General features: G+C 53.6%; 1 protein-coding gene across 3 annotated transcripts in view; it reads right to left on the reverse strand.

Annotated features, from left to right (window-relative positions):
* Positions 1 to 23,620, reverse strand: part of Mpped1 (metallophosphoesterase domain containing 1) — a 78,573-nt gene that overhangs the window by 8,615 nt on the left and 46,338 nt on the right. For all 3 annotated transcript variants that reach the window (XM_028856739.2, XM_028856740.2, XM_028856741.2), the window contains exon 4: positions 14,119 to 14,344. In XM_028856739.2, coding sequence (XP_028712572.1) covers positions 14,119 to 14,344 — 226 coding nt within the window. The remainder of the gene's footprint in view (positions 1 to 14,118; positions 14,345 to 23,620) is intronic.

The following is a 23,620-nucleotide window of genomic DNA, read 5'->3' on the forward strand; positions in this document are numbered from 1 at the left end:
GTCACCACCATCACCTCCATACAGCCACCGCCATTATCATCTCTACCTCCACCATCATCCTTAACTCCATCACCACCGCCATCACCTTGATCATCACGTCTCATTAAAACCCACTATTGCTGTCATCACCACCAGTATCACTGTCCCTACCCCCTCCGCTGCCACCATCATCACCAACACAGCCATCACCATGGACCACTCCGAAAAGCCACCCACAAAGCCCGGGGGGTGTAAGGGGAAGGCTTTATCTAGGGGAAGGCTTTGCAAATTGCATTTTGCATGGCCGGCAAGAGCATTTCTAAAGGGAAAGGCACGCTAGGAGACCTCAGAGACCCTGAGAGCAGGAAGGGGCGCCTCAGCTGGCAGAGCTTTACCTACACCCCACCCCCAAGTCCCACACCCTGGTCACAAGGCAAGGGTCCTCTTCTGCCATTGGCCCTGGTTGGCCCTGGCAGGCCCTCTCTACAGAATCCAAGGGCTGTGCAATTTCTGACTCACTGCCTAGGATTCTCAGAACTGTGCAGCTGAAGGGTTGGGGTGGGAGTCAGAAAGAACATAGCAGCCTGGAAACCACTCAGTGTCCGGCCAGCACACAGGACAGGGACAGTGTGTGTCCGGTGCTGTCTTCCAAACACAGGTTTCATTTTTTTTTCAGAAATCTCATCAAATATTTACACGGGCAGGACAAGGCTTCATCAGTATGGAGAAGAGGTACCCGTTAAGTGTTCCTTGTCCTGAGCCACTGCAGCGGGTAGCTTTCAGGAACACAGCAGATATCCCAGGGACCCCAGAACCCAGCCCAGGCCACCCCTGCTTTCCAGCTTCCCCTCACCCAGCGTCACAGAGCCTTGCTCTGGAGGGAAAATTGGAGAGACCCTCTCGTGGGGATGCCCAGAGGAGTCATACCACACCACAGGACCACACAGCACTCCAGGCCGAGCCTGGTGGTGAATCAGACCCCAGTAGGACATCTAGCCCCAGACTGTTCCCCTTCCCCTCCCCACCTGTTGGCCATGAGACCTGCCCTCCCTCCCCACCACTCCAACCCTCAAAGCTTCTGCCTTGCTCCTGGCCAGGGGCAGCAGTCAATAGGACCTCAGCTCTTGGAGGTCTGGGGGCTGGCTGCGCGGCGCCCACACACACACATACAGGTTGGAATGTCATCCAAGCAGAGTCACGCTGATTCCGCTCCAGGCTGGTCCTTCACCTCTCCCAGGCTTGACCCCTGAGGGCGGCTGCTGTGCCCTGCTAAGAGCAACATGGAAGAACAGGGGCCGACAATGATATGGCTGGAGACCTCAGGGGACTATCTGTACACAGGCAATATCCCCGATGCCATTTTCTACCATTAGCATTGGGGAGCAGAGGGAGGCAGAGCCTGCAGGGAAATTTTGGGAAGATATTTCTGAGGTGGTTCCAGCAAGGGTTTGCCCTGGATAGTGGGCAGGCCTGGGTGGCTGTGCCAGTCAGCAAGGCCTGAGCAGACTCCAGGGGCCACATCAAGGCCTTTGGGCCACCAGGGCCCCAGGCACAGCTACCACCAGTTGCTGCTGACCCAGGAGACAAAGGAGAGACCATCTTCAGTATACAGTCTGCACGGGAGCCTCCTGGGGTGCTGTTTGGGGGTGCACTAACCCTTTCTATCCAGCAACGCCTAGCACTGTGAACAGCCACAGTGACCAGCTCTCTGTCATTTCCTAGGAAGGACACACCCACACTGCCCCGGCCCTCACTGCCATCCAAATTTGGAATACCACCCATGAATGCTCAAGCCATGATACTGGGGCACCCAAGAGCCCCTGGACCAGCTTCCACCACAACCTAACACCTGGGCCTGGCGCCACCTCCACCTGCCGCTGGCCTCACCGTCCAAGGCACCTCATGGCCATGGAGGGTGGCCCATCAGAATTCCGACTGAGCCGAAGTCGGCTTTATGTCCTGAATCTCTGTCTTTCTGTTCTAAAGTAACCATTGGAATAATTTTCTTACAGAATGATAGTTGCCATGACAACCAGAGCAAATTTTCCTTTTCTGAAACAGATGTCTCATTTAGTTGAAAATTAGAATGTGAGCAAACCCATGGGAAAAATTAATTCAAACTTTAACAGAGCGCTGAATACAACGTAATCTCTCCGAGGTTAACCCCTTAACAGCTTTTCTGTGTGCTTCTGCTAACCTTCAGATCAAGCCTAATTAGGCCCGCTTAGCCAATATAAATGACCTCCTCGTGGCCAATCATTACGGGGTTCCCCTGAAGCGTGAGCTTGGGTTCCCTGGTAGCTGATGGGGCTGCCAGCACTCATCGACAGCAAGCAGCTGAAGCAGAGTACCAGTTTCTACTTCCCCAAGGCGAGCATTTAGTCCGGAGTGAGCATATTTCCTGGGGTTCGGCTGGGGTAGAGTGACCCTTGGCTGAACCCATTTCCTGGGCCTAGAGTGGGGGGCAGTGGAGGCCACAGGTGTCCCTGAACACTGAGGGGGCATCCACAGAGGGACCTCTCAGTGTGTGTCACCATGGCTACCACAGACACACAAGCCGGGGTGCAGAGCCATACCTAAGTGACACAGTCCAGAGCCAGACTCCCTCTTCCAACCCAAAATGATAAAAATGCCACCCGTCTACGTTATCACCCTCCATATGTAGTTGCTCAGTTAACTGTTGGGGTGAAACTGCTGGGAGACCCCCCCCCAGTGAGGCAGTGTGAACACAGAGGAGGCAAGTGGTGTATCTGAGGGTGCACAGGAGGATCCCAGATGCCTGCATCCTGTGTCCAAGCCGGTGGCTGATGCAAAGAACCCCCTGGGGTGGCCAGGCACCAGCTCCCTCTTCCAGGGGAACTTCCTGCCCAAGCATCTCCCACAGGCTGACTAAACAGACAAGATGAGCCTGAATCCCTCACAGGCTCCCTGTGACTCCTCCAGATCCCTCCATGGCTCCCCACGGCCTCCAGGACACAGTCCGCACGGCACACAGGGCCCTCGAACCTATCCCAGTTGACTCAGACGATCCAGCCCAGGTCTCCATGAAGTTCCCACGCCAGCCTTGCCTGTCCCTCTCTACTCTGCACCTATCCCCAGGCTTGGTCCCCTGCTGTCCCCACATCGGAGGTCCTTCCTAACTTCTCACATCCATGAGGCCCAACTCAAAGGCCACCTCTTCCAGAAGTGTCCCCTGATCACGTCCCTCCTTAGGCACAGGTTCCTCATCCCCACCTGGATGGTCTGTCGTCTGCTCCTCCAGCACAGGTCCAGGGTCCCCTGTATCTGGCAGAGGGCTGAGCCTGGGTGGCCCTTAGGAGAGGTCTGTTTAAGGAGCACATGAGTGAAAGATGAATAAAAACCGGACTAAGTCAGCAGGTGTTCTGCCTGGCTGCAGATATGAAAGAACGTACGTACGTACGTATGTATTATCACCCTCCCTCCCCTCTGCACCCTCCCCTCTGCACCCTCCCCTCTGCACCCTCCCCTCTGCACTCCCCTCTGCACCCTCCCCTCTGCACCCTCCCCTGCACCCTCCCCTCTACACCCTCCCCTCTACACCCTCCCCTCTGCACCCTCCCCTCTGCACCCTCCCCTCTGCACCCTCCCCTCTGCACCCTCCCCTCTGCACCCTCCCCTCTGCACTCTCCAAGTGGGATCCCTGCCCTAGGACTTGCTAGTCAAGCCCCAAAGTGACAACCACTCCTATCAGGGATGCCTGCCACCTGGTAAGCTTCCTGCTGCCTCCCCCTCTCAAGGGCCTGCCCAGGTGGCACTGTGCGCCCATTTCACAAGGAAGAACCCGGACCCCAGTGTCGCCACCTGCATTCCGATATTCAGAGAGCTTGACTCCCAGGGACCCCTCACTACCTCCATGGTGGACTCGGGTACAGAGAGCTGGACTCCTGGTAGCCTTCCTCAGTCACCAAGGTAGCCCTTTGCAGGAGACCTACCACCCCCACCCCCACCCCCCCCCACACCCACACACCAGCCTGCTAATTCTCATTCCCTCCTCTTGAGGCTCCCTGGTGTCTAGAGGCTGGGGCAGCTGTTGGGGAGCTGTAGAAAGAGCCTACCCAGGTCCCACCTCTGAGGGGCCAATTCACCTGTATGTTCCCGTCAGCCCCCTGAAAGACAGGTTTCCTAAGCCACTCCCAAGGAGCCAGCCACAGCCACAGCTAATGAGTGTCTCAGATGAAGCTGCTACTTGTCACTAGTCCCAGTCACACCTAGCACCCCAGCTAGGCTGTAACCCCCTTTTACAGCTGAGAAAACCATGGATAGAACAATAGCTCCCAATCCCAGAATCTCGATTGCACAGTGCAGACTTCCCATCTCCTGGGGACATCACCTCCTACTATGGGAGACACTTGAGTCAGCTGTCCCCGGTATGTCCCTGGGTGCTGGCATGCTAAGGCCAGAGGTTGAGGGAAGTGGAGAGCTGGTAGGCAGTATGTCCTGAGGCTGCTGAGAGTGGACAGGGTCCTACCAGCCGCCCAGCGCCAGAAGTCTGTCGCTCGTGCACCTGGGCTGCTGCGGCCACAACCGCAGTCAGCACGTCAGCAGCCGAGTGTGGAGCTGCAGACTGGGTCCCTTGTCATTCCTAATTAATTTTCCCCACCCTTCCGATATGCGGAATCGCTCATCTTTTGTTTGGCTGGGACTCTGTGCAGAGACGGCAGATGATTCGTCTCAGACGTTAATCTTGAGTGGGAGAGTGAGCGGGCGCACGGCAGCCTGCTTGAGAGGACAGAGGCAAAGGAGAAGCAGCAGCCCGGAAAAGAGACAGGAGATAAGGATAGGAAAAGGGAAAGGAAGTGTGTGTGTGTGTGTGTGTGTGTGTGTGTGTGTGTCCTTAAGAGTGTACCTCCCTAGTCCACCTGTGCATGTGTGCACATACATGAGTAGATCATGAGTGTGCTTGTGTGTGTGTGTGTGTCCTTGAGAGTGCACTCCTATCGAGCATATCAATTTGAATGTGTGTGTGACTGTGTGTCTATTTGCACATACCTAAGTCCAGCTGTGCATGCGGACACATGCCTGTGTTTGTGTGCACTTGTGTGTGCAGGCATGTGTGTATATCATGAATGTGCACACAGGCTTGTTTATTGACTATATTACATATGTGTAGGCCTGTGTGGATTGAATGTGCACATGTGCACAGATATACACACAATCAGCTCAGTAAGGTCCAGAAGCCAAGGACTCTCTTTCTCAGATAGCATCATCATAGCCAAGCCTGGAATGCTGAGTACCAGGAAGGGGAGAAAAGGGTGAGCAATAGTGGACCCACTCATGGGTGACAGGCAGGGTCTCTGGGGGCCTGAGCTGTGCCATGTGCTGCTGGCTCCCATGTGGTTTTCCTGGAAAGAATCTAAGCTTACCCAGTCGTGTAGACAGCTCCCTGAACAGACATGTGGCTCCTGACCGCATGTGGGTTAAAGACAATGATAAACATTACTGAGGTGGCCTCACTGATCACCCCTGTGGCTCGGTGCTCAGCAGCTGCCTCCCCTCTGACATGCAGAATAAGATCAGCCACTGGAGGGTCAGGGATGTTAAGAGCTGAAGCCCCGCCCGTTCTGCTGTCCACAGGGCCCACCAGAGGGCAGGCCAATGTCAGGGGGAGGCTACCCACATCAGCACTAGCTGAGGCTATCACCCTGCCTGAGCAGAGCGACCCACATACCTGCCTCCTCCCAGCGCTGAGGTCACAGGCCAGTCAATCCCTCAGCATCTCTGCACATCCCCAGCTCAGCCATGACACAAAATGGCATAGTCCTGTCTGTCCCATCGGGACAAAGATCAAACTGAGCAGTTTGGGGAAAGCCACCAAGGACCAGCCTGGGTGCTATGAAGGCCATAACCTCAGGCTAACACCACCCAAAGATGCAAAACAGTCTAAGATAGATGCTGTGTGGGGGCTTCATGGGAATAGTCCTTAAATCAGTAAGACAGCAAGAAGCTTCCAAGCCAGGGAGGGGAACAGATGTGTGGCATACCTTCTTCAAGCTGGACCCTGGGGGCTTCAGTAAAAGAGTGGCGCTCTCACCCTGATACAGTGCAGGATCCTCTACCAGAGACTCCAGAGTCCAGACCTCCAGCAATGGGTCCCCCGCCTACAGTCAGGGTGTCCCAAGCCGAGACACCAGCATAAGGTAGCTCCTGCTGGGCACACTCACAGACGGAGGCAGGCAGGTCTCTCTGAGAACATCACAAAACCAGGCAATACCCTAAACTGGGCTATGCACCAAACAGGGCTGTGCTCTTCCCCTGGTGAACGATATTCATCGAGCACCTCGCTGTGGCTGTCCTGAGGGCACACGGTTCCCTCCCTGGCCCAGCTCCCCTTGATCCTTGTGGGGCCTTCCTTCGGAGCAAGTCAACTTGCTTCCCGAGTCTCAGCGCCTTCTGTCAAATGAGGGAAGAGGAGGGAACCTCACTAATTGTCTTGGGGGTTGTGATAAGACAGACACACACAGCTGTCACATCAGCAGGCTTCCCTGAGCGCCATCACAGACAAAGTTCCCAGGCTGCTCCATTCCTGCCCCAGGCTGTGCAGCAGGCCTACTTAACTGTACAAAGTAGGAGAATAGGACAGAAAAGATGGCATGCGTGCCCACCCCAGGGCCTGCTCCGAGAGGCCACCAGGCACTGGCTGTCCCATGCCTGAGTGAAAGAGGGTTATCTGTGGCTATCAGCTATGTAAAGGCAACCCTCATTATCCCTGGCCCCAATACCGCATGGCCACAGCCAGCAGCATGATGGGACACCAACTGTGTGCCAGGCAATGTCTATATCCGGCCTCTTTGAATGCTAAGGGCAAGGGGACTCCTTGCAACACCATCTCACAAAGCCAAGGTTCCAGCCACTGCCACACTGCTAGCACCCACACACCAGGCTGGGTTCTCAGTGCAGCCTTGCAGAGCTGCCCCTTGAGGGCCTGGTTCCTAGAGACAAGAGAAGTCCCCTCCTTGGGCCTCAGGGGCCAGCCCTGACAGGAGGCAGCCCAGCCAAGCACAGAATCGGTATCTGAGCCCAGCCTCCCAGGCGCAGGGCCTGGCAGCCGCTTCCCAAAGTTCGGTGTCTCGGCAGGTTTAGATCCCTTCTTTCAAAATACCAGAAGTAATTAGAGCAGATGGGTCTGCTGCGTGCCAACTTCACTCCCTCCCTCCCTCCTTTCTCTCTCTCTCTCTCTCTTTTTTAAATCAAGGCCGTTTTTAGTTAAATGAGAACAAAAAATGCATCCAAAACCCATAAATGAATAGGGTATATATGCAGGATTTAAAAAAAAAAAAAAAAAACAGGCAGGATTTTGCAAAAACCGACTCCATCCTCTTCCAGGAGTTAGTTCCGCCCCAGAGCCACCCTAGGTGATGGATGCATATCCAGCTGTAGCTGAGGGGACCAGCAACAGTGTCCAAAGTCCCACAGAGTCACTATGTGCCCTGGAGGGAGGCAGGTTTTCCCCAGATTTTTGCTCCTACTTTCCCTTCCAGATGTTGGAGGGCAGGCCCAGATCAAGGGCACAGGGAAGTGGGCATCCAGCCTTCGGTCTGGGGGTACCAGGAAGAGTGGACAGCGTGATGAGACAGGAGGTGGCACTCTCAGACCATGGTGTTCAGAGTCCAGCATGGACTAGGAGGCTAGCAAGTGAGGAGTTGGTGTAGGCCTGGGATGAGGCTGCAGAAAGATGCACACACGGGCAGACAGGCCAGGATGGGGCTGCAGTGGACCTGGGATGAGGCCACAGAAAGATTATGGAATCTACTTTTAAAAAGGAACTACTTGTTTTAAATAAGATAAGTAATGAAAATTTTTTGGTCTTAGTTTATCAGATGTTACCGGACTGGACATTGTTAATATATATAATGGAGTTTTTATATGAATCTGTCAAATGTTAATGGACTAGACATCATTAATGTAATTTTTGGCCGTATATATTGTATATACTTATTGGATAGTTTTTCTTATATTAGTTATAAGCTTTCTTTAATTTTAGACAAAAAGAGAGGAAATGTGGTTGTATTGTGTTCCCAAAAATATTGTGTACCTTAATAAACCTGGGATGAGGTCACAGAAAGATGCACACACGGGCAGACAGGCCAGGATGGGGCTGCAGTGGACCTGGGATGAGGCTGCAGAAAGATGCACACACGGGCAGACAGGCCAGGATGGGGCTGCAGTGGGAGTCCACTGCAAAGACCCCTCCCACCCATGCATCATCCATTGGAGAAACATTTATCAACATAAGCCAGGTTCCGTATCGGGCTCTGAAGTCAGAAGAAGAGATTTTGTGTGAAAGCGGCCCTGGTCTCAAGTGTTCCATCAGAGGTGCTATCGAAGAAACCAGTTGTTAGGGTAACATACAACACCCCCATCCTGTTCTGAATGAGCTGGTGGGGTGAGGGGCAGGAGCGGAGTCAAGGTGTCAGAGCAGGGCACGAATTTTCTCTTCGTGGTGTCTACCAAGGGGTGTGCACAAGGAAAAACACAAAGTGGGGATCCCCCCACACACACCTCACATCAAGCACCACCATTCCCAGCGGCTCCAATGCCCAAGCCTGAAAAGCCAGCAGTAAAGTTCTGAGGGGCGGGGTGGGCAAAGAGAGAGAATGGGGAGAGAAGACCCTGTCAGCAGGACATGGGAAGCACTTGCCAGGAAGAAAAGTGCACACATTTGATCACACCCAAATCCAAGCTTCTGTTCATCTCATTGGCTCTGTGGGTGAGGAGAAGGCAGGTCAAGAAGATGGAAGGCAATCTGAAAGGGTGTCAAGGACCAAGGACCCGTCCCCCACTGAGAACACACCACGACTCTCCAGGGAGTGGAAAGAGAAAAATCAGGGCCAGCCGGGGGATGGGGGGACAACCTGGTGTTAAGGGAACTTGCTTAGCATGCATGAGATTCTGGGTTTCATCCCCACATCACCAAAAGACAGATCACCCCTGCCCCAAATAATTGACTAGGCAAAAGACAGAAACGCTTCAGACAAGAGGAATGTAGGCGGCCAGAAACCACGGAACGGTGCCAAGCCCCACCGCGGCCCCAGCACCCACCCAAGAGTGAGTAAAGCCTAAAGCCTTATGGTACCAAGTGCTGGCAGGGGAACAGGTAAGCGGCTGCTGGCAGGGGACATCGCTTGGCAAGCTGACTTTGCTGAAGAGAACGCAGGGCTGAGGAAGTGACTCGGATGAAGGGCCAGTGAAAACATGAGGACGAGAGTTTGGATCCCCGGCCCTCACATACAAGCGGGAGGGCGCGGGGGCTCCACACAATCTCTGCTTGCTTGCAGACCCCTCGTGCAAGCAGACCACCCCTTGTCAAAGCCACAGGGGCTCTCATATTGCGCCCACCCTGGTGATGACATGCTTATCGCTGCCCCCCCCCCAATGCTGTGTGGTCCACTCCAATCCCCTGTTGGCACAGCCATGCCTCTGAAGCTTCGAAGGATACCTGAATGCCACACACCAGCCGATGTGTCCAGGGAGGGAGAACCCTGCCACTCATGTGCTGTTTAGTTTTAATCAAGAACTTGATAAAGTCATCTGGGAAGAGAGTCGCAATGAGGGACTGACTGTAGATTAGGCTGGTTTGGGGCAGGTCAATAAGCATCAGTCAGTCTGTCCCACCATAAGCTGCCCTGGGGGTAGCCGACCAGTGCCCAGAAATTGAGTGTGTCCACCTCAAACCTCAAGATACAGCTGAGGAGATTCCATCTCACACACCTCACCCAGGTCTGGGTGGAGTCCACAGCCAGGCCAGGAGGTTCTTAAGCTATGAACACGTTTTAAGGGCTGGTTTATACCACTTCTGTGTGTGTGTGGCTTCTAGCATCCCTGAGACACCAGCCACTGTGGGTTCCTTCTCCACCAAGGGACCTGGAAGGGTAATGAGCATCCCTATCCTGTGACCTGTGACATCATCACATTTCCTAGCCATACATGGGCCTCAGGAAGGCTCCACAGCGTGGCCAATGCTTCTGCAGCTCAGTGGCAGGGCTGGGACCTGACTCCTAGGTGACAGAGTCAGCTCACCAGGCCAGGAACACTGGCGAGATGCATAGAGGCCTCACTAGGGGGGGCAGGATGGCTGCCCCCCAGGGCCTCCTGAGACAGAGGATAGAGGAGGGAGTCACCTGTAACCCACAGGTGCACACACCCCAGCAGTGACACAGCTCCCGGGGTGAGCATCTCTCTGTGCACCCACATGCTCACAGGCACAGAGTGGGACAGGGTCCATACAGCTCTCCTGGTAAAGAGCCCCAGGGAGGCAGCAGGCCCCAATCATCCGTCTCAACACTGAAGTGGTCCTCAAGCACTCCCCCACTGGAGGGACACTGAGGGAGGTGACTCTGGAAAGCCTGGTTCCCAGTAGCTTGGAGGAATGCAGGGCAGGGCTGCCAGCCAAGGACCCGGGGGTTGAGGCTCTGGCTGCCCAGTCTGTGGTTTCTGTCTCTTACTGTGACCCACCCAGGGCCTGGAAGTAATGCTACAGTGCCCAGAAGCCTGGCACCCTCTCCAGCCTCGTGGTCTTTGCCTATAACAAACCACACTTTAGATCTGTGATCTCTTCAGTTCCCAGTTCTCTCCATGGGTGCTTTCCCCAGACCCCAACTCCCAGGACTTCTTCCTGAATCACGGGACAGCTGCTGACTGCCATTTGCCACCGGGGGCGGAACCCAGGACAGCAGCACCCACAATGGTTGAGTTCTCACCACGTCCATGGGGGTTCAGTGGGTGCCAGGCTCTCAATACATACTCATGGCTGCTGACTCGATGCATTTACCGTTGAACCAGGAGAATGATTCTCAGGCCTCCATGGCCCCTGGGGCACCCAAGTGGTACTTAGGAAAATACTGCATGATCTCCACTTCAGAAAGGGCAGAGCTCACCAGGAGCCTGGGGCACCTCTGCCTTGGTAACCCTGGCTGAACCATGTGCTTACGGAACCTCTTCTTGCCCATCTATAAAATGGGGGTGGATGCCAGCCTAACCCTCAGCTGGCATAGAGCTAACACCCTTCTGAGGATGCCCCCTTGATCATTATAAGAACCACGCATGAAGACCACTGATGGCGCCCCCCTTGTTCCTTCATCCGGACAGACCTCAAGCCCCGATATAATGCAGCAGCAGCATCTTCCCATGACACAGTGGGACCAGAGAGGCTGCCTGGAGTGGTGGTGCCTGGATTTTTACAGCCTGCGTTTGAGGCACACTGCCAGAGACCCAGCTTCCCCAGGGCACGGGTCCCAGAGGGGAGGGGACCGCTCTCAGGACTAATTCTGCGACACCACAGGAGCAGGTCCGAGCCGTCGGCTTTCAGCAGTGGAAGGTGTGGTGAAAGGCGGCCAGTGTATCAGGTCATGTGTCACCTCCTGTCACCTGCTCCATGCCACCCCAGGTGACATGACCTCAAGGGAACGAGCTGAACTCTGAACACAGAATGGCCTTGGGACTGTTCATGTCACCAGGCCAAGCACAGCCAGGCTGAGAAATCTAAGTGCTCCCCTCCCCCAGCCACACCTCCTCTAGTCCCAGTACTAAATCCATTCCAACAGGAAGTATCCCTGGTTCCACCAAGCCCTTCCATGAGCACAACTACACAGCTTACTGCCCACCCCCATACACACCCTATTCATTCATGTACTGGCCAGCCTGTGCTCCCGCTGATACAGGTCTGGGGTCAAGAAGAAAGGGTCCCTTGATCTCTGGGCCTGGGGGAAGCCAGGAATTAGAGAGGCCAGTAATGTCCACATTGAAAGCCACAGTGGGGCACTGGTGGCTGGAGCTCAAACAGTTGGACAATAGCTGAATTGACAGCTGGCCTCTCCCAAGCATCATCCTCATGGCCAGTTCAGTGATGGGGTGTGACCTCCCTTTGACAGAGGACCACACACCTAGGAAGCCCTAGTACCGAGTCACTCAGCTGGTTATCAGGGGTGCTCTGATGAGCCTGGCTGCTAAGTGGGGGGAACCCTAAGAGCCCTGTCCATATCCCCATCCCCCTCACCCTCATTACTAGATCATGTAGGAAGGGCATCCTAAGACAAGCAAATAAAACAGGTCTCCAGTCTCTGAGCACTATGGCAACTCAGGGGAGCACTCTGACACCTTACAGCCACCCACTGGAGGAGGGGAGGACACACTGCCACCCCCATTCTGTAAGAAAGTGAACTGAGTCACCCAGTGATACCCAGGGTCACACAAAATGCGAGGCTAAAATTAAACTCAGCTTTTTTGGTTCCCAAGCCATGCCTCTAATCTTTACAATACCTTTTCTTAAGATGGGATTTGTGTGTGTGTGTGTATGTGTGTGTGTGTGTGTGTGTGTGTGTGTGTGTGTGTGTGTGTATGGTGTGTGTGTGTGTGTCTGTGGGAGGTTGTGAACCACAGAGCAAAGAGCTGGTCCTAGTTCTTGACCTCATACACAGATCCTCCACCTCTCACCCTGATGGCCCCATCCCCCTTTGCCCTGCCCAGACTGTGCCAGCCTCAGGACCCTTTGCTCACCTCCCAGATGAGCTGTTGCATGAGCAGCCTTCTCCAGACTGGCCCCCGTGGCCTGCCAGGCAGCCTCAGTCCCCTCCTCACCTCCGTGCCCTTGGTTTCGAGTCCCTCGCATCCTTGAGTGCCAAAGAACCGTCTCGGACACCAGGAGAGTACATCAAACCCTTGAGCACCACAAGCCCCGGGCAGAGACAGCAGGCTCCTCCTGAAGAATGGGTCAGGCTGGCACCTCCCCTCTCTCCTGGGCTTTCTAAGATCCAGACAAAGTCCTTAACCCACCTCAGCCTCAAATCACCAGGGGGCATTAAACTCGATGGTCCGGGGATTCCCAGATGTGCTGTTTGCATGGCTCTTCACCCTGCAGGCCCCTGTGTCCCCAGTCAGTACCTCTGCCTCCCTGTCTATGCGAGTCCTTGTCTCCCCCAAGGCTGGGGTCACCCACCTCCTCTGGGGAGCTTCCCCTCACCCAGCCAGCACTTCACACCCTATGGCCACTCAAGGGTCAATAGATGTATCCACCTGTAGAAAGTGGATAACACATCAGACCCATGAGAGTATCATGGAGGCTTTGGTCCACGGACCGATGACCTGATGCCACAGCCAGCAGCAGTATCACCACCATCTTATTCACCACCCAATCATCATCACCTCCACCATCCTCGGCACCACCAACATCATCACCATGATCACCACTGTCATCATCATTGCTGCCGTCACGACATCATAACCAACATCATTATTACTATCACCATCATCCATCACAACCATCATCACCATCACAACCATCATTGCCATCATCGCCATCATCGCCATCACAACCATCATCACCATCACAACCATCATCGCCATTATCACCATCATCACCATCACAACCATCATCACCATCACAACCATCATCACCATCACAACCATCATCACCATCATCACCACCATCACTATAAATTATCACCCTCACGACCACCATGGTTGTCAGCAGCAACACCATTACAGTCAATACCATTGTCACGGACACACACAGACATCACAAAGACAGTCTGGACCCATGGTCACTTGAGCACCACCTAACCAGGTGAGTTCTGAGAGAAGGCCCAGTCCGTCACTGTGTCCCCACCAGAGTAAGGACTCACTCTGCATTTGTTTTCAAACGCTGCCCTCCCCATACAGGAAAGTGCATAGTGAATCCACCTGAAGATCCAAAAGGCCTTTCTTCAGTGAGGTGGATCCCACAACCACACTCCGTTCTGCAGGAGGACAGAAGACAGGCAGAAAGGGAAGCTCCCTAGTGCTCGAGGCTCATGTTTGATGTTTGAAAGCCAGGAAGTCCCTCCCCTGCCTGTCTCTGAACCTCAGAGACAGCCGGAGACAATAGCACCTGCCTGCATGTAAAACAGTATACAGCACAGAGGATATAAGTGATGCTGCCATTCCTTGATTCCAAATGGGGAAACTGAGGCCCAGGGGTAACAGTGACCTGCCTGAAGTCAGACAGAGAGTGGGGAGGGCAAAATCAAATCCCAGATCCTCTGTCCACTTTGTACTGGCCCTGAGCCTTAGCTTTGGGTCCCCACCACCCACTCTCTCAATGTAACCCCGTAACCAGTGGCGAAGATGGGGGCTGGGCACACTCACCACGGGGAGCCGTAGATCCTGAAGCCACGCACAGTGACCTCTGAGTCCTGCAGGTAGATGCAGTTGGTCAGCAAGGACTGCACATTCTCATAGTTCTCCGGCTTCAGCTTGGACACGGATGGGAAGTAGTAAAAGTCCTGCTTGATAAGGTCAGCCATGAACTCCTGGTCGAAGGTCAGCTCGTGGTTGCCCGCAATCACGATCTTGTACTCGTAGGGCAGGCTGCCTGTGGGATGGACACGCACAGAGCCGGCTGCTGGCAGCCCTTCTGGAAGCCACAGAGCCACCAAAGGAGAGAGCTGGGAACAGCCACTATAACCCCTCAGCAAAGCTGGCCCCCTGGCCCCATCCTGTGCCCCGAATAAGAGGAGGCAGCCGCCCCTCTGATCACGGGCCCTGGCTCTGCCTGCCTGGGCCAACACTGACCATCAGTCCTTCAACACAAGGGCAGGGTCCTCCCCAGCACCCAAGCCACAGGCACCAGCCTCACCTTCTCTGTTTCCAGGCTACCACCAAGTCTCTCAGCCTCTCTGTCTTGGGTTCCTCAGCCTACACATCCCAACAGATATGCTGAGTTCTTTGTAGAGCCCAGTTCAGAGATGGTACACTCAGAGAAAACCCCAGTGCCTAGCAGCATCAACATGGAATTCACAGTCAAAATACGGTCCAGGATTGCCCAACCTTTTGAACACTATGAGTGATGTCATCTGCAAAGTTCACATTGAGAAGCACACAATCAAGTTACAAAAAAACAAGCCAGGTGGTGGCGGTGCACACCTTGATCCCAACACTCAGAAGGCAGAGGCAGGCGGATCTCTGGGAGTTCAAGGCCAGCCTGGTCTACAGAGTGAGTTCCAGGATAGCCAGGGCTACACAGAGACCCTGTCTCAAATAAATGAATGAATGAATGAATGAATGAATGAATAAATAAATAAATAAATAAATAAATAAATAAATAAATAAATAACAAAACACAAGAGGATAACAGCCTCAGAGGACAGGGCAGTGCCCACCTACAGCCATTCACCCCACCCTCACTCGGTCCGTGCCAGGCTCCACACTGCTCAGCCCTCTGGCTCAGCTACTGCACTCAGGAAGCTGTGATGGCTTGGGAAGCCCTGGCTTGGATAAAAAATGAGATGTTGGGCTGTGGTTAAGATAGCTTAACTGATTTGCTCCAGCTCCAGAACCCATGCTGTTGTATTGTTTTTAAAACCAGATCTGGTAGCACACACTTGTAATCCCAGTCCCGAGGAAGTGGAGAGAGGCGGGTCCCTGGGCTCACCGGCTTGCCAGTCTAGCCCACCTGATGAGCTACAGGTCAATGATATATCCTGCCCCCAATTTTTTTTTTTTTAAATCAAGGCAGAGAACGCCAGAGGAATGACTTGGAGACCTCTGGCCTATGTACACACATTCACACACACACACCACACACACACACACACACACACACACACACACACGCACACGCACACGCACGCACACGCACACATGCATGCACACACATGCACACATGCATGCACGTGCACACATGCAAATGCAAACATGCATGCAACCTATGTGTGAGCATTCCCAGAAGAACCAAGTTTGGTCTGCTGCCTGTCTTCAGAGTAACCCACACTCAGGATCTGGAATCAGATTCAACAACCCTGTTGAGACTCAGCCGCCATGTGCATTCTGGGAAGAAGGCTGGTCCCAGCCTCAGATGAGAGCCAGGACAGGCAGGTCAGGCTTGTGATATGTGATACCATGTGACTCCACACACTCACTGCTGCATAACCCAGGCAAGACAGAAAGGTGAAAAATTCAGGGGACAGGGGAATGGAAAGGAGCCCCTCACCTACCTTAGCCCCTCACCCACCATGTCTGTTTGAAGCTTCTCGACAGCTGAGGATCAAGGTTGCCCACATAGTCAGTGTTCCTTCCACACAGAGATACTTCAAATCATGTTAAAGTGGCAGCTGAGCTGTGCTCAAAGCCGTGCATGTGATCTGGAACATGCCCTTATTTCTTTCCGTGTGTGACCTGCAGTTTCCTGGGAATCTCACTAACAAGGCGATTAACTTTGTTCACGGTGAAAACAACTCTCAACTCCCTGCGTAACCCTTGTGACCCAGGGCTTTACCTTATAAACCATAATCCTATCTACTGTATTTCAGAAACCACCCTCTGAAGTCAGAGAGAGAGGGGGAGACCCTTAGAAGCCTTTGGAGATGTAACTTCAGAAGCCGCTAAATCATATACATGACTACCACAAAGACAGTTAAGGTCAACTCACTCTCTCTCCTTCCCTCCTCCCTCTCCCCCACTCTTTTCTACCTCCCTTTCCCTCCCTCTCCCTCTAGCACATACCCACACCTGGGGTACAGTATTGCACACTATCTTTTTCCCAAGTTACACACCCCTCTCTAATACCCACACTTAAAACTGTCAAAATGACTTCTAGGGGCTGGAGAGATGGCGCAGCAGTTAAAAATGCTTCTGCCCTTCCAGGGAACCTCAGTGCTGTCCCCAGCACCCACATCTGGAGACTTACAGTTGCCTATGACTTCAGCCCCAGAGGACCTGATGCCCTCTGCTGGCCTCTGTAGTTGCTGCACTCACAGGCCCATACACACAATCTCAAATCTCCTAATAAACCCTGCCTCTGCTCCTCACTGACTCATCCTGAAATTCTTTTCTGTAGTTTTGCCTGAGTGGAGAGTTTTTAAAAGGGATACTCAGGCAGGAACTCCTCAGCTCCCCCTGACACAACTTAACAGTGACACACTTTCCCAAGCCCGCCCAGCTGAGACCTATACAACCTGCTCAGCCACATGCCTGACAGTCAAGGCAAAGCGCTGGGTACAGCCACTGACTCTCTGACTGGCCAGGGCAGTGTGGCAGTGGGGGACCCAGAGGTGCACACATGCCCAGTTTGCACACTGACTCGATGCCCCCAAGCCTGTTTATCAGCTCTGGGAAGCCATGGTACCAGGACAGGTCTGAGTCCACAGCTCAGTTTCACCATTAACCCCTGTGGGGCTTGGCACCCCACCATGCCTCGGTTTCCTCACACATGAGATGGGAACAGGAACACTTGAGAAATCTCTGGCACCACAGAACACACTGAATGGCAATGGACAAAACCTTTTGATATTCAAAAGGAAAAACTTCTCTGAGAGAGAATTTGTACACTAGAAGCTACAAGTCCCATCCCTCCCTCCTCCCAGATATACTTAGCTTGGTACAACTTTGCTTTTTAATTGAATTTGTTGCCAAAAATAAAAATGTGAGAGATTCCCAATAAAAATTCACTTATTATTTAGTTATTATTATTGTTACTTTACTGTTGTTAACATGTGGTGCTCCTGGTTCAGTCATGAAGTATTGACTATGTATCCCCTTAGACAGGATGAAGATACCCATTTTCTCCAGTCCCCACCAGTCCATCTCAGAGTCCAATTCACTCATTTTGAGATGCTGTCCGCGGACATGGGCGTTTGGAGCCTTGCAATAACTGTGCGCTGGCCTGGGAGTTTCCAGTGAAGCTGTGGGAGATGGGAGCTGCCAAGCTCAATCTTGGGGTTTACTACAACCTAGCCCCTGGTGGGAAGCCCCAGAGTCAGGGGAGTGAACTTATTAGCTCCACCCATCTCTGTTCCCAGCATAAGTCTGGTGACTAAAGCCAGCTGCTGCACTGGAGCTGAGTGATGGGGACAGAGTGGGCAGAGCGGCAGGGGGGAGCAGTACAGACCACCTGCCCCTGACAGGTTGCCCGGGTGTCATCGAGATCTTGATTCCCCACAGAGGGATGTCATCAAGTCCACTCCTTATCTGAGGGCCTCGGAGCTAAACCCAGTAGACGGAGGGGCCACCACGGCTCAGGTGCAGGGGCGATGTTATAAGGGTTGACCAACTCGGTACCTCTGGGTCACTGATTCAGAGTCTTCAAGGCCACCAGAGTCAGCCTGGGAGCCTCACCAGCCCTCTCCCAAGCACAGGACAAGGACCAGACCAGGTGACAAGAGAATCCAGCAGGATGGTCAGGGGGCCACCACTGGATGCCTGCGTCCCTGACTCATCCTAGCTTCCACATCTCACCACCCATCCATCCCACTTCCAGTGCCGGTGAAGCTGAGGGCGGAGCCACGCTAATGGGTTCCTGTCATGTCTCTAACTGGGGGTGCTACTTAAGCAAATCGGCAAATTACGCCAACTGCACAATTCCATTTGCTTCTGCAGCGGTGACTCCCTGGGGGCTGGGTGTGCAGGAAGCTGTCAGCTCCCCTCAGGGGTTCCCACCAGCAGACAAGGAGAGCTGAAGAACACAGTCTCCAGTAATTACGACAGGGCACAAAGAATTACCTCCCACACCCAGGCCGGAGCTGGACCTTCCCAGGGTGGCATACCTACTCCCATCAACAAGATGGAGGACTAGCCATGAGTACCTCTGTCTGGGTGGTCAGTTGGACTTGGCAGTTCACCAGCTGCCCGTGACCTCCACAGACTCTAAGCGTTTTCCTTCCCTTTTGACATCTGAGGGAAATGGTTTGGCTTGTCTAAGCCTAGGACAAGTCAGCAACTGAGTGACTGAAGGACATGGAGGGCAGCAGACACTGGCCACGTGTGACAGCATGGGGGTACATTCTGAGCCATCATGCCACCTTGTCTCTCAGCAGGTGGGTGGGTGAATGGGTGGGTGAGTAGGAGGAAGGGTGAGAGGGTGGGTGGATGGATGGATGGATGGATGGATGGATGGATGGATGGATGGATGGATGGATGGATGGATGGATGGATGGATGGATAACCAAATAAAATGAGTGAGTGGGTAGCTGGTGGGTGAATGAGTAGCTGGATGGATAATTAGGGGTGGACAGTGAATGGATGAGTGGGTAGGTAGGGGGTGACAAGGAGGATGGATAAGTGGATTGGTGGGTGGGTGAAAGAGTAAATGGGTAGGTGAATGGTAGGTGGTGGGGAGTGTGTGTAAGGGTGGGTGATTGAAAGGTGTATAAACGGATTTTACATGCATGGGTTGGTGGGTGGGTGGGTAGACGGACAAATAGGTAGATGAGTGGAGAGATGGGTGGAGGGATACATTTATCAATCCGTCTACCCTGAGATAGCTTTGACTGTTTCCTTCACATCAAAATGATCTCCGTTTTTCTGGATCCTCCCTTCCCTCCAACTGTTCCTGCCAGGGGATAGCTTTCAGACTTCCTTTCTTCATCCATCTTAACTGTCCATCTGTGGCAGATGGGAAGAATGGAGGCTGAACTAAGGCTCTTCAATGGCCTGGTCATCGCTGACTTGGGTGAAGCCCCCTCCTCTGTTCTAGGGCTATGACCCCTTGTCACGGGTTTGCCCTCCAGTCCCACAACCCAGAACCTCTCACCGATCTGAGTGTGGTTAAGATTCCAGAAGCTCAAGGCAAAAGTATTCTTGGGGAGTACTGCCTTCCCACCCTCTACCTGCACAGAGAAGTGAGTGTACCCCCACCCCAGGGCCCAGCTGCTGCAAACCCCTGCCCCCCACCCACAGCAGAGGGGAGGTCTGACAGCCAGGGAGCCTCCAGAGAGCAGCATGACCCCCTGGGGCAGGGATGTTCCACAAGCAGAGGTGGAAGTGATTGGGACACACCATCTAAGACCAGGTCACACTGTCACCCTGTGGAGCCAGGAATGGCACATGCAGGAAGCCAGAAGAGGCAGCCATTGGAAGGTCCCAGCTCGGGGAAGCTTGAGGGAATGGATGGCTTAGACAGCTGGTCAGGCTCAGGGTGGCAGATAAGTCCAAATGCCTTTTCTTCTTCCCTGTTATCCTCGGCCCAGAGGCAGCTGAGGCTTTGGTCAGCCCGTCAAATGCATGCTAGGCTGGAAGCCCATGTTCTTCATTGAGGTTGGACTCTTCTAGAAACTTGAGTCCAGGCCTTCTGTGCTGCAGCCCCTGGAAGACTTCCTTCCAAGGCCCCAAAGATAACAAGAGCAGTTTGAGTGACCTGCAGAGATCCATGCCCTTTGCGGGACAGAGTAGAAAGCTAAGCCTCAGAAAGAACATGGAGTGGCTGAAGGTCACACAGTGAGACAGTGGAGACCTAGGACTTGAACCCTGGCCTCCTGATCAGACAGTGTCCTGATGACAGTGTCTTAGTCACTGTTCTATCACTAGGAAGAGACACCATGACCAAGGCAACTCTTACAAAAGAAAGCATTTAATTGGGCCTGGCTTACAGTTTCAGAAGTTTAGTCCATTATCATCATGGCAGGCAGCGTGGCAGCATGCAGGCAGACGTGGTGCTGGAGAAGGAGCTGAGAGTCCTACATTCTGACTTGAAGGCAGCAGAGAGTGACTGGGTCTGACATGGGCTTTGGAAACCTCAAAGCCCACCCCCAGTGACACAGTTCCTCCATCCCGAGGCCACACCCCCTAATCCTTCCGATCCTATCAAAGAGTTCCCTTCTCTGGTGACTAAGCATTCAGATGTATGAGGCTGTCAGGGCTATTCTTATTCAAACCACCAGAGCCAGTCTCTACTGGGATGAGTCCCAGGGTGGCTGTTTGAGAGACAGGAAAGGCTATGGGGACATTCAAGAAGAATGGGGCAGTGGTTTGAAAGGACATCATAAGCCCCACAATAGGAGACATACCAGGTGACCTTGCGGCGTGCATTGGAATGCTCACCCCCAACCCTTGACCTCAAAACCAGCCTCTACCCCTGGCTTCTCAGAACTGGTGGGCACACCCTACCATGTCAGCATGGTGACACTCAGCTACCCACCCAGAAGCCGTCTTCCCCCTTCCAGCTTACTCGAGATCCTGGCATTTGCTAGCTGCGGGTTTCTCAGTGGGTAAAGAGACCATGGACTGTCAATCAGGAGAGCAGATGAGGGGGACGTGTGGTTTTTCCTTTTTGTTTGCCAGAGGCATGGAGTCCAAGAACCTCCACACCAAGCTTCCAGGGGCAGCCAGGTTGGGGTGCACAGAACCTGCTGGGGACTCCTGGGGGAGCCTGCTTTCTAAGTCCTGACATTCATCTCCCCCAAAGAGGTTACCATCCTTTACTGCTAACATGTCCCATCCCAGAGGAAGTACTTCCTCCACACGGCATGATCTCCACACTCAACGAGAGGCATGCGTATTTCTGCACTATCAGTGCTGGTCCTGGAGTGGCGCATTGCGCCCAGCGGGGTTTTACTGTGCTCGAAACACAATGACAATCAGGAAAATGCCCACTTACTGCTTTTTTTCCTGCCATTCCCCGTCTCACAGAACACAGCAGAGGGGGGTGGGATGAAGGGACGGTGTAACGATCTCTGATTGCATTTTTAGTGCGTCGCTGACAGTTCTGTGTTTAAACGCTTGCCAATGTCTGGGAGATTCAAGTTAGCAGACGGCTGAGCGTGGTGCACAGTCTAAGGGAACACTGGAAAAAAAGCTAGCTCTGAAATCAGCAACAAGCTGCTAGCGACCACCAAGTCATAGGGCCATGCATGCAGCGTGGACTCTGTAGGCCAGTGATGTAAGGAGAAGGGAATCCCATGTGTGACCTGGACAGGCAGGAGAGCATGGGAGCAGGGCACAAGAGACAGAGGATATGCCTGCAGCCCTGTAGTGACCTCTCTGGGCCAGGCACCAAGGATTAGCAATGTATACATGATGCATCTTGACATCCTTTTGCAAGCAAGGACCACAGTCCCCAGCATGCAGAGGAAGGCAGGAGGGCAGGGTACCAGACTGCGGAGTACAACCCCATCTCTACCTCCCATTGGCTGGCTGATCAAAGAGGAGCCTTGGGTACCCTCACCTGTAACCTGGATGCTCACTAAGCTCATCGTGTGCCAGTGAAGACACAGAGTCACAAGTTTTCCCCACCCAAGACTTGGTCTATCAGCCATATAAGACAGAAACGCAAAGGGCACTACTCAGTTGCTTAAGTGCAAGAAGCATACCATGCGACCCCAGGACCCACAGGGAAGCTCAGCCTGTCAGGAGATGAAGTAGAAATGTGGACAAGAGCCTCAGCAGTGGCTCATTCTGGGGCACAGGAGCTGTTCCTCACAGTATGGCACCTGGGGTAAATCAGGGCAAGTGGAGAGAGGTCCCAGCTGAGAGCCCCACAAAGGGGTTGTGTGTTCGGTCTGCCTGTGGAAGGCTGCTGCTAACCCTGGCCAAGTCCATCCCTGCAGCCGGTGAGACTCTAAGGTGTCCATATGTCAGAGCACAGAAAAGCCGATCCTGGACACATCCGGGACATCAGCTGATTGTATCGGATCTCGGGGTTCTCTGGGTTATTCAGTACTGTCATCCACCACACAGCCCAGAAATGGGAGCCAAGACAGTGGAGGTCAAAGCAGAGGCTCCCAAAAGTCCCAGCATGACCCAGGGTACGCAGAGAGAGGCTCAGGGACCCGCACTCACCCTCAGCTTCCTGCTGCAAAGACCTCGCTGTGGGTGAGCTGTGGGTGAGCAGCCGCTCTTCTAGACTGCAGGCTGGCCCTACTGCAGGCACCAATGGCTCCTGCGGGTCCTGCGTGGGATGCTTCTGGAACCACTGTGCCACACTGGTGCCCATATTTAAAAGGCAAATGCGGCTTTTCTTCTGTTCCGCACTAATAGCCCAAATGTTTAACTTTCCAACATTTGTTTTCCCTGGGAAATGTTTTTCAAACAGGGACATTCAGTCCTAGCCGTCTTCAACTGTATGTTTCCGGTTGCTACCACAGCGTGGACCACGTCAGGATGAAGGGTGCCTATGCTTCTACACCCCTTCATAAGGCTCCCCACAGATGAAAGGAGTCTGTGGGGGCCCCTGTATCCCCAGAAGTCATGATCTGGCAGAGCATATGTGCCCAGGCACATTCACAAAAGACCTGTGGTGGCCTCAGAGGGCTGGTGTCCTCACTGGGTTTCCTATTGCTGTGATAAAGCACAGACTAAAAGTAACCTGGGGGATGGGGATGGGGGTCAACTGGCTTATACATCCTGGGTCACAGTTCACTGAGGGAAGCCAAGCGGGAACTCAAGCAGGGCAGGAACCCGGAGGCAGGAACTGAAGCAGAGACTGTGGAGGGGTGCTGCTGACTGGCTTGTTCTCATGGCTTGCTCAGCCTGCTTTCTTATCCAACCCAGGACAACCTGCCCAGGGGGTGGCCCCTCCCACATCAGTCATTAATCAAGAAAACGCACCACGGGCTTGCCCATAGACCAGTCTGGTGGGGGCAGTTTTCTCTACTGAGGTTCCCCATTTCCAAATGTGACAAATCAACACAAAGCCACCCAGCACAGTTGATGACAGCGGCACTTGTATGAGACCGTGGTGGCCACTGGGGCCGTTCTGTCCTGACTCCCTATCCACTCAGACGCCTCACCTCTGGGTCATCTGTATATCCTGATCCATGCACCTCAAACACCCTTTCCTTCCAGCCCCTCTTTCTAATTCACCCTGTGTCCATCAGCCAAGCATTGCTCTTCCCAAGCTTCTCTCCCTGAGCAAGCCCTCTCCAACCAATCCTGGGAC

This window comes from Peromyscus leucopus, chromosome 20 (genome assembly GCF_004664715.2).
Source record: "Peromyscus leucopus breed LL Stock chromosome 20, UCI_PerLeu_2.1, whole genome shotgun sequence".
Taxonomy (NCBI): Eukaryota; Metazoa; Chordata; class Mammalia; order Rodentia; family Cricetidae; genus Peromyscus; species Peromyscus leucopus.